The sequence below is a fragment of the Coturnix japonica genome, chromosome 2 (assembly GCF_054131305.1).
Source record: "Coturnix japonica strain WE chromosome 2, WE-NBRP24, whole genome shotgun sequence".
Lineage (NCBI taxonomy): Eukaryota > Metazoa > Chordata > Aves > Galliformes > Phasianidae > Coturnix > Coturnix japonica.
The window spans coordinates 15,955,145-15,967,050 of NC_140664.1; the positions used below are offsets into that span (position 1 = coordinate 15,955,145).

Sequence of the window (11,906 nt, forward strand, 5' to 3'; positions counted from 1 at the left end):
ATAAAAGACACAAAGAAACCTACATATGTCAATTTATCCAAACTTTATATTTAATTTTCACTTTTCACAGGCAAGACTGAGTTATATAGCAAGAAACTTCTGCTCTGAATTTTATACTCTTTGCTTCAAGTCTCAGATTTTCAGAAATACAATAAGTGGTGGAACTACTACTAAATTTACATCTTATGCTTCTAAATATTAATGTTTTATGGCTTGTAATGATTTCCGCACACAGAACATCTAAATAAGGCACTGTTCTAACTATATTGTTCTAGAAAACTATCCAACAAGCACCTTACTCAGATGACATTAGCTACATTGAGAACTGAAAAAATAAACAGTAAAAAATGTACTCTTCAAAGACCCGTGGTCTACAGATGTCACTGTATATGGTGCTCCATTTTCCAAAGGCTTTAGCAGAAAGCCATAAATGTGCACCTAAGTGACCTACTCTTGTTGCTTCACTTTAGATGGTTTCCTTCTCATTTTAATATGACTTGGAAGACTTAATGTATTTTTGGTTGTGCATTGCTAAGACACATGAAAATTTATGTCAGTAATCCATACATCTTGTGTTAAAACTTTTTGCTGTAAACATTACAGACTTACTAAGATCAGCTACATTTGTCTTGCAAACAAAGTTCAAGACAAACTAGTTGAGGGAAAGTGAAAACCAGGAGTGAAGAACTGAAATAGCTCTTTTTACCTACACACCAAAAACCTGCTGACTTAAATCAATGCTAAATGACTGACTTTATCACTGTTGTCTGAGAGATCAACTTGGTATTATTTCAAGATGCGTCGCCTTGAAATAATTTGTCATCATCCTCTTTCCAGTAATGGTTTACTTAATGCAAGTGCTTGCACTTGATATACCAATTAGCCTTGCTAACCCCATAATCTGTTTTGACTCCTAAATAACAGAACACATCAAACAAGACAAGTGCAGAAAGGCAGAGGTTTAAAATGTACCAGTGAGGGTTTACAAGAGACTGCCAAATGTCCACAACAGACAAAGTATTTTATTTGCACAGAAGTCTAACCAACAGAGACCCAATTCCTCAAAATCAAGTAACAGACAAACATATACTTCAAACAAACAATTGATAATAATCATTGTTAAGTGACATCAACCTATGTCTCACTAAGGATTACTGGAAAAATTAACAGCTATAATACTTGCTTAAGTTCAGGAGACATAGTATTAAGCCACATCATCTCAAAGAGAATCTTATTTGTTACAACAAAGGTAACACACACATTGATAATACTAGGAAGCTAAAGGAAACAAATACAGTAACACTGACAAACCCACAAAATGTCAGTTTCAAATAAATTGCTGAAGTTAAAAATAAACTTTTTAAACTTACCGTATTGGTCGCATCCTCTTGTAAAATTCTATCATATAACTGGATGGCATCATCATACCTGTTTAAAGAAATCATTCACATTTATTTTTTGCTAAAACAGAACTCTTGGCTATATGACTGTCCTTGCAATAGTTAATAACACTCCTGTACTTTTCATATGGAATATAATTATGCAAACAAAATTGTGCAGGCAAAGTTATATAAAATAAATGGCAATTCATTCATGGAATACAATTTCAGGAACTCATACATTTTACACCAAGCTTTTCATACTCCCTCTTTCTGTTCTTCTGTATCCCACAGATCCAATCACCACAACCCAAGTCTCTCTTCTTTCCTAAGTAGCAGAAACCCCAAAATCTGATAGGCTATTCAAAATAATGACATTTTCACTTCATTACTGCAATTGAGAACTTCTCGTATGTCTGTTCTGTTATGATTTTATAAATTTAAACTGCAATCAGTAAACTACAGGGACTTGTAACACTACAGCAACTGTGACCGTTAACACAAATCGTGAAAGGAAACTGTTTTCCGCCACCACTACATAGGTTTTATTAATTAATTCTGCTATTTGAAGTCTGCTCGAAATAGGTTACTCCAGCTGCTATAAACACTGTACGTCTTCTGGGAAACAGGTTTATCCATTTAGACAGCCACGTGCAGAACACAAACTGGACAAATTAAACAATTTAACTCAAAATACATTGGACTACACAGCTACCAAGCTATCACCACACAACCAGGGCATGCTCTGTTTCTTATCAAATATTTTGACAAGCAGTTTTTCCAAGGTACTGCTGATTTTGTTGCTGCACATCCCCTTCTCACCTCAGACACCCATTACATACTCGCACTGCTTCCTGAACGCTGCTCTAACATGCATAGCTCAGCTTTCCAGTCCCAGTTACCATAAGGTGTAAGCACAAATGTGAAAAGCAGCACAAGAGCAGTAATGAGTAGAAGGTGACTGCTACCAGCTAGTTGAGCAGAAATACCATTAAATGCCATATCTGTGTTCCCCATTAGCTGTTACCTTTATCCTATGTATTTCACAAGGCTGAACACAATGCTCATAACCTCAGGTTAACTAAGTCAAGTTCCAGAAGAGTATTCTCTTGATCAGTAAGTGTATATGAGGATGTTCCTCATTATCTCCCCTTTCTGGTGAGAAAGGCAGAATTTTAACAATTCTCACAGGCACTCAGAATTTAATGAGAACTTCACTTCTACAGAGCATGTGATCACCCCAGACACGGTATCCTTAGGCTTCATTTATAAGCAGTGGAAAGAGGCAGGACTTCCTAGGGCACAGTTCAGAATAATCATAGATGGGCTTCTCTACACAACGACCCACACCCAAAGCCCCTCTTTCTCCTCCAGTTTCCAGTGAAAACCTGTTCACAAGTAACCTTGGCTCCCATTACTCTGCTCCCCTCATAGCTCAGTCTCAAGGATTTAAACTGGCCAAAACAACTTTAAAAAATGCTTGTGAAAAGGTGAAGCTCAGTCCCACTTCATTGCTGAAACAACACACAGTGTCTGGGGGGACATTATCCCCTACAGAGATCTGCTTCCATGCAGTACCATCCTTCAGTGTAGACAAACACACCTGAACAGAATTATGATCATCTGCACTTTTGGTTTTGGGAAAAAGGGGGGGAAAACACACTGCTAAGCTCTCTCAGTATACTCCTACCCTACACCACAAGGAGACTGGTAAGCTTAATGGAAATTTTTCGGGTACACGTAGAGAAACCTGGAACTTCTAATTGCACCAAGACTGCTCCTGTGCTAATGAAACTCAGTTATCCTCCCTTTTTGTTTCAAGCAAATGACTTTCACTCATGGATCATATCAAGCCATACTTTCAATTTTAATTTTGCAAGGAAACGGATAAAGAACATCTGCTTAATAAATATATTATTTAAAAGTATTTAGACATTCATTTCTAAATTCCGATTCCTTTATTAAAGATGGGCCAAAAGCTCGAAATCCCATTAACTCTGTATGGCACAAAATGAAGTTTATTCCTTTGGAAAAGTAAGTTCTCAACTGTTCATTATTTTAATAATTCATATTAAATTTGGTATGTTATAAACATTTTATAAGATATTTTACAATGTTTCCTCTTTTAGTTTCTGCCATTCTTGAATTGCTTCTACAAAGAACTCTACAGTGATTCATATTAAGTTCTACTGGACTTATAAACACTTGGAAAACAAAGAAAAAGAGCTCCATTTTGAAGCAATCAGGAGCACAGAAGTACAGTGAAGCAAAAATGTCTGTCAGTCATTTTCATATTCTGCCCTAGGTCTGCAAGATGAAATGTATACCTCACAGACCCTGCCAAAAAAGTGCCTCATGTTTTACTGTATAATAACTTAGACTGTCAAGTAATAGATCTTTCCAATCTACCAAGTCTGATGGAACACTGCAAAAATGTAACACTGTATAGTACAAGCAAAAACACAATAAAAAATGACTAAACATAACATGATCATGCACACCGTTATTTTCTTTATAGAAACTGGATAGCACTGCTTTGCCATGCTTTTATTATGCCTGAATTCCTTCTTAGGAAACAGCATGCACTTTTCCACATAGAAAATATATTTTTTTTTTGTTAAATAAAGGTTTTACCTTTCCATAGCTTCAAATCTCATTCCAGTTAATCGCTTCACCCTATGGCTCCCAGGAAACTGCCTCCTTAGTTCCTGAAGACAAAACTGTACAAATAAAATCAAAAATACTACAGTGAACGCAGAAGCAGGGGAAAAGAGAAGCTGATGAATTCAACAGCCTGAAACGTGACCTCTGATTAAAAATAAACAACCATTTATTAAATAAGCAATAAAATATATTGATAGATAGAAGTTCAGAAACTGAAACTTTGCGAGAAGACTCATTTTAAGAAATATTTTCCATTTAGTTTTTTAGATCATCGAGGCTTCCTGGAAATAGTTATTTGCCCTCAAAAGTAAACTCATTTACTAAGAGTTCTGATGCTATGAAACATTGAAGTCTACTTAGTTTCCTCATAATAACACAAGACAGTTAAGAAAAATAAAGACAGTAAGAACTTACGTGATACTTCCTTAATAAATGGATATCTTATAATGGAACAAACGATGCTAATTCTGTGCTCTGTGTTTATTTTTTAAATAAAACTTTGAAATCCAAAGAAAATGTTTGTCAGTGGCTTGACTAGAGCCTGTTGGAAGAGGAGGTATAACTTCTAACTCCTGAAATCAATGAGACATCTGGGCTGGATAAAAGGAATTCAACATAGACAGATTGCTCTAGATTAGCAAAAAAACCAAAAATGGCATGTTTGGTAGAGGGACTGAGTTACAACTTCCCCAGAGCGAACTGAGGAATCATATCATAGCTGTGGCTACACAGCAGTGCAAGGTTTGTAGCTCACTTGTTTTAATTTTAATTAAAACACATTTTGGACAACATGGCAGCATCAGTATTTGTGAAATTTAGCCCGTATCAGAGAAGCTGTGAAGATTTTAATAGATTTTGGAAGAGACATAATCTACTTAAATGCATTAAAGAAGGAGGGTGGAGGCAGTTTCTTCTCAGCAGTCTATTTCTTGATATCCTACAAGGCCAAGTTATGGAGTTCAGAATATCCTACAACTGTCCAAACTGCTATCCTGAAGATAGGAAGATATCCTGACTAAGGAAGAAAACGTAAAGGTTGAGAGAAAAGTCAGCTTAAAAACTTACCAGTGCCAAATCATCTCGACTGCAGTCCAGGGCAGCAATCATCACCTGTTCGTATATTATCCAAACTGGACACAAAAGAGACATAAATTGAGATAACTGATTTCATCATTTTTATTTTTTTTTTTTTAACATAAAGGGAAACACCTAGGATGAAAATCAGATCAATGAACTATGTCCATATATTTTTCCCCTCATACTTCTGTGGATCACTACAGAACAATGGACGTTTCAAGAAACTGATGGAATCAATTAAAAATGCATTTAAGTAGTTTTATTGCTTTCAGTAAAAAAGTACCTCCTGACACACCAAAAGGTAAAAAGCTCAAATACTCTGGTATTCCTAACATCATAGCTGCAAACTTTTAAACAGATCCCCATTAGGACACGCTCTCTGAACAGACCTAGAAAACAGCCACAGGTTAGAATGGAAACAAATTTCCCTTAACTGTTTCCTGCCAGAAGTTTTATATTGTTTTCTTCCTGGAATAGAGCAATTTTTCTAAATCAGTGACAGATTATATTAGTTCTATTCTAGGTCCACTATGTTCTTGAATTTGAAGAACTTAACAGAGCAGCTATACAAGCTATATAAAAAACATGTATTAATGTTTCCTTCTGCCATTACATGTACTGCAAGTGCTCTAAACTTACTAGGAACACCTGATTTGATTTACATATGTTTCAGAACAGAAACAGAAGCTAATGTCTTCCAAACTCAGAGGAACAAGATCCTCAACAACTCCTTACTAAAATGTAACTCATAAATTGCAAACAACATTGTAACTTGAGAATAAAACCAAGCTTAGTTTACAAAGGGTTCTTTTTCTAAGTAAGAAGGAAACAGTGACAATTCTTTTGTAGGTATCTGTATAAAGCCCATACTGCAGCCTACCAACCACATTCCTTACAGCTACACTGTAATATCCCTCAGAGTAGAGAACAGTGCCTTCAGGTATTGAATCTCTAGAGGCCCTTCATGACTATGCTCTTCTGAAATAGCCATGTGAATTCTGGAACACCAGATACAGTCAGACACTCAAGATAAAAGTTAACTTACTAAAAGGAAACAAAATTATTAGAATACTGTAAGGTATTAGTAAATACAATGCATTAATATGACTGCAAAAATCCACTTGTTTCCACTCAACATCAATTAATAAAAATTCAAGGACTAGAAGAAATACAATAAGTTTATATTAAATTATCTGAACTATAAAAAAGGGAAATGAAGAAAAAAAATCTATCATTAAAATAAAAACCTGCTTGTGCAAGATTAATACTCAAGCCTGCAAGTACACAAGTAATATTTTCTAATACTTTGTTTTATATCATGCTTATAGTAGTGTGCTACTGTATGGTTCTGACCAAAACAACTTTTTTTCAATATGAAACACTGTATGACAAACTTCTGTCTACTGAAATTAGTATAAGTCAGTTAAACTTACATGAAAATAATTGCATGAATAGTGAAAATGTAGATTTAAGCTTCATCTATAATATCACTAGCGTAACGCTATAAAGAAAACAGCTTTAATATTAATTTCTGCAGGATATATGACTTCATTCTGGAAAATCTTTCTCTGTTTTATAAAATTACAATGATCAGAGGGCAGGAGCAAATGTGAGGAAAAGTTGAAGGAACTGGGCTTGTTTAGCTTGGAGTAGAGGAGGCTCTGGGGAGAGCTCATCATGGCCTTCCAGTACACGAAGGGAGCACATAAGCAGGAGGGGGAATGGGTGGACAGTGATAAGACAAGGGAGAATGGTTTTAAACTGAGACCATTTAATTTACGTTAAATATTAGGAGGATGTTTTTCACTTAGAGGATGGTGACACTGGAACGGGTTGCCCAAGGAGGCTGTGGATGCCCCACCCCTGGAGGCATCCAAGGCCAGACTGGATGCAGCTCTGGGCAGCCTGGTCTTGTGGCTGGCGACCCTGCACATAGCAGGAGTTGAAACCAGATGACCATTGTGGTCCTTTTCAGCCCAGGCCATTCTATGATTACCTTTTTTAATATTTCAGTGCTGCTGAAGAACAGAAAATCAGTCAAATGAAAGCTAAATGAAATATATATGCTGTTTTCACATCATGGTCTAATTAATAATATACTAAACTAACTATTCTGGTGAGTAATTTTTACATCTGTCTTTACTGCAGCCTGTATTCAGGAAAGAAATAAAACCTGGGAATTCTGGCAACATATTCAGACTAAAAAAAGTCCTATTTTACCAATCAGATACACAAAGGCAACAGAGAAGTATAAAAAAGGAGTCAAAAAGTGAAAACCAAAATCAGACAAAGGAAATAAAAGCAATGGATACTTTGACAAACATTTCCTTACTGTCATCTCCAAGCTTAGATGCATATTCATTAATTAACTCTTCTCCAACATCCACTATCTGCTCACTGTTTCGGTAGTTTTCTTCCCTCCATTTCCTCATTTTATCACGCATATCTAAAGGAAAAAGTGAAAAGAAATGAAAAGATTCAGATTTCCAGATAGGAATGGAATTTAACCTTTATTTCCTAAAATATGCATACAAAACACGGTTTAGAAAGCAACAGAATTGAAAAAGCAACTTCTACTAATAGAAGGGAACTACTATAGAACAGATGCGTGTATGTACTGGACCTCTGGAGCTGCATCACTCAAGCCTCGTTCATGCTGTAATATAAATAATTCAACTTCTAGGTTTGCAGGCCAGTGGTTACACAGCAAGCAATAAAATTTAATGGATGTTGCCCTGGTTTTAAGAAAAACAGGCTTCAAGGGTTTTCTTTCACATAGTTTTACACTTATATTTACAAACAACATCAAAACTATTTCTGCTCCACATTAATACATTTTCACTTACAGAAAACATTAGAATAACTATGAGAACTCAAAAGCGGTTCACTTTTTTTGCACCTTCAAACACACACAGTTAACATGACCAACAGGTAAAAACTAAGCACTGAACTTCGTTCTATCTACCTGAAGCCATCTGGGATCACCCGTAAAACTGCCTTTGTGCTACATTTTGCTTTTTGAAATTCAACCAAATGTAATACAAGGGTAACCACTCTGATTATTAACTGCCTGGCTTTAGATGCAATTACTCTTCTGTCATGAATGCAGGTTGGTCTTGATGCATCTTTTTAGTCTTAGGCTCTCCTGCCCATACAAATCAAAACATGTCAAGTGCAAAGGAACGAGGATACTTGCCACAGTGCTTGTTGTTCCCTAAAGACACACAGCAGTTTACAGGAAGCCAAAGGAAACAGAGCCTATTTTGTTCTTGTTTCTGTTAAAGTATCAGGTAATATGGGCTGAGCAAGCAGATACTATGCAGCCTTTTTATAATAACTCATATGTATTCAGGTGAACCACAGGTTTAAAGTCTTCTGTATCTAAAAGCACCTCATGAGATGAAGGTAGTTAGTTCTGTTAGCAGAGGCATACAAAGAGAAACACACAAGACATACAAGACAAAATGTCACCCTGACACATAAAATCCACCACCCTGGCCATTCCCTAGCTGTTACATTTCTGGAGCTCATTTTTATATTGCCCTTCTCTTATAGATACCAAATCTCCCACCACACCTCAGCTCAACTCTCTCCTCTTAAAATACCAAGCAAACAAACCCCCACAGCCACACTGCCACTGGCAGAACAGTCTCACCTCCACCCGCACGGTCTGTATGGCCCTGGCTCCTGCTCTAGGCAGGTCTCCAACCCCAGACCTTACCCTAGCCTGACCGGCACTCTGTGCTTGCAGGAAGAAGAAAAGGAAATTCAACTGGAAGTGCTGGTGCTGCCTTTGGCTGCATCAACTCCGCTTTCAAAGCAGCCTCAACTCAAATCTCAGGATCTCACCTTTGCCTGCTGTAATCACATCCATTCATACATAAAATCCAGAGTAAACTGGTCTGTCCTTTGGTTTTGGCAGAAAACAGAAATACAAAGAAGCAAGCAAACACAGTATGGAACACAACAAAAACATTTCATCATCATTTAATTGCAAACAGATGATGACAGAGACAAAATGTGAGACCGTTTGCTATTTTTGAGTCTTCCCGTACATAGTAAATGTGAATTCAGCATCTAAGTCAGAGGAAGGAAGCAATTTTGTCATCTAAAGTGGATGTCTTTAATGAGTAGAGATGCTGAAGTCAGTGTTCAGCTTTACAATTCATTTGGGCTTTTCTCTTTGTTGTATACAGTGTTCACCAACACACATCCTTGCAAAAAAATATGGCCTCACATGCACAGACTAATCCTATGCAGCTAATCCTGCACACACAGGCTAACTTCTGTGCTACAAAATCGGTCTTTAAAATAACTTTATATAGACTGTATCTTTTCCAAAGAAACCACTCATGGGCCAAATTCATCCTTAATGTGCCACTGAAATAACATTAAATATTTATGAGCGTTCTCCAAGTCCTTTTCAGCCTATGAGGTTCCTGCAGGAGGATGCACATGGCCAGTTGGTACTGACAGGCTGATCTACAGCACTGCACTGCTTCGCCAGACCAGCAATTCCGGGCTCCCTGTCACTGCACAGTTTCTAATTCTTATACGTATTTTAATTCACACCTGTGCAGCTCATTTACCTAAACTACAATTTTATCACAGTTTAACATCTAGCTTTGTCACAGGAAAAAAAAACAAGTGAAAAATAGAGTACAAAATGTACTTCGCATGCCTCACGTTTGTAATTCTTCCATAACCCCTGGTCCCCTTTTGATATTCGAGCAATATTTAAGTAAGTCATCCTGTTTATCAAGAACCCGGTACACAAAGGACACTTTTAAGATAAATACCAACCAGTTACAAAAACAAGCATTATAGACAAATTCAAGATACGCTACAATCACTTCTCAGAGCCGTGTTCAAGTTCTCCCTTAGGGACCAGTTCACAACCCTCCTGGATTGACCCTGTAATAAATATATAATATATAAATATCCCCCCTCATTGTGCTGGGGACCAGCAGAATTAGAGAGAAATGTCTTTTTCTCTGTGAAGAGTATTTCCACAGTGTGTTCAAGAATTTCACTTATCCTATTACACATTTCATAATGACAGAGAAAAGAAATATTATTTTCAGACGTGCATTAGACTTGGGAAAGCCTAACAATACTGCTAGCAGTGCCCAACACAACTTTCCTTCCCATGCAACAGCCTACTCGCTACTACTTCATAGAATCATTAAGGTTGGAAAAGACCACTAAGATCATCTAGTCCAACCATCAAACTGTGCCTGCGACTGCTCCAGACCACATCATTCAATTCCATATCTACTCTTCTTCTTGAAAGCCTCAACCACCTCACTGGGCAGCCTGTTCCAAAACCTCATCACTCCTTCATTAAAGAAATTTTTCCTAACATCCAACCTGAACCTCTCCTGAGGCAACTTAAGGCCATCACCTATCATTGTTACCTGTGTGAAAAGGCTGACAACTACTTCACCACAACCTATAAGGCAGCTGCAGAGAACAATAAGGTCTGCCCTGAGCCTTCTCTTTAGGCTGGACAATCCCAGTTCCCTCAGCTATTCCTCCTAAGACTTGTGTTTCAGATTCTATGCAGTTTCATTGCTCTCCCCTGGATACGCATCTTGACCTCGCTGTCTTTTTTTTAGTGATAGGCCCAAAAATGAACTCAGCACTCAAGGAGTGACAAGAGCTGGGTACAGAGGGACGATCACCCCCTGCTCCTGCTCACTGTGCTATTTTTGATATAAATCTGGATGTCACCAGCCTTTTCAGCTGGCTGTCAATCAACACTCTTTTCCACCCTGCAACTTCCCAGCCAAAGCTTCACAACTGTTGAAGTACCTTCTCGCCGCATACATAAAAGAACTTGCAGAAATAACACTTTACTGAACTGCCCTATATCTACCAAATAGATAATGGCATGAAAGACAGTATAAAGTATGATAAGGAAAGATGCTTTTTTCTAGTCTTTACCCAAATTCTGAATGAAAACAGTAAGAAGCCCACTCCGGAAGATGGCATCAAGAAGCAGCTGAGTAAAAATCCCCCCAGGGACTGCTGTGTCTTCATCAGGGACCCATCAAACTACCACCAGCCTGACATCCAAGCTGTTATTTGGTGTCTCCTTGGCTAGTACGGCTTAAACACAAATCTGAATGCCTGCTCAAACCTTGTTACAGCCCCCAGCAGAGAGGGAACTGATGCAAACTGCCGATTAATCCAGGAGGTGAGCCGAGAGCTATTTGCTCTTAAAGAGCAGCACTGGGACTTTGGGTGAGCCGAGAGCTATTTGCTCCCGTGAGAGCGGGTGAGAGGTGAGAGCGGGTGCGGTCACTCACATCCCGAGCTCCCGGCAGGAGCCGCCGTCACCTCTCCTCACCGCCCGGCCACAGTACGCCAGCTCCGGCCCGCTCGAACACCGAGCAGACCGCGAAGGCAGGACCGCCTCCGCTCCGCACCGAGGCCCTCCCGGTCCGTCCCTAAGCAGGCCAGCGGCCGGCCGCGGCGTTACCTTCCCAGGTCACGTCGTACATCTCCGAGACCTTCGCCATCTTGGCGGCTGCCCGCGTGACGCGGAGCCGTGACGGTCCCGGCCGTCATTGGCCTCCAGCCGCGGGGCACCGCCCGCAGCCCGCACCGCTCCGCCCCGACGTGGGGATGCCGGCGGTCCGCCCTCACCAGCGGGTGGGCCGCGAATGCCAGCCTTCCTATGTACTGAAAACTCGGATCTGTGTTGAGTGGACTGAAGGCCCATACATCTTGTTTCCTGCAATGGTCGAAGCTGGTGCTAAGGGAAAATACGAGACAGGGCAA

The 11,906-nt window shown here is 39.0% G+C and overlaps 1 protein-coding gene across 2 annotated transcripts in view; it reads right to left on the reverse strand.

Moving 5' to 3' along the window:
* Positions 1-11,667, reverse strand: part of EMC2 (ER membrane protein complex subunit 2) — a 32,831-nt gene extending 21,164 nt beyond the window's left edge. Inside the window, exons 1-5 of one of the 2 annotated variants that reach the window (XM_015856121.3) lie at positions 11,432-11,667; positions 7,453-7,566; positions 5,109-5,173; positions 4,014-4,099; positions 1,371-1,428 (exon numbers count right to left, since the gene is read on the reverse strand). In XM_015856121.3, the coding sequence (XP_015711607.1) occupies positions 1,371-1,428; positions 4,014-4,099; positions 5,109-5,173; positions 7,453-7,564 (321 nt within the window). In that variant the 5' untranslated portion in view covers positions 7,565-7,566; positions 11,432-11,667. The remainder of the gene's footprint in view (positions 1-1,370; positions 1,429-4,013; positions 4,100-5,108; positions 5,174-7,452; positions 7,567-11,431) is intronic. The other variant, XM_015856120.3, reaches the window with a different exon arrangement.
* Positions 11,668-11,906: the final 239 nt, after the last annotated feature.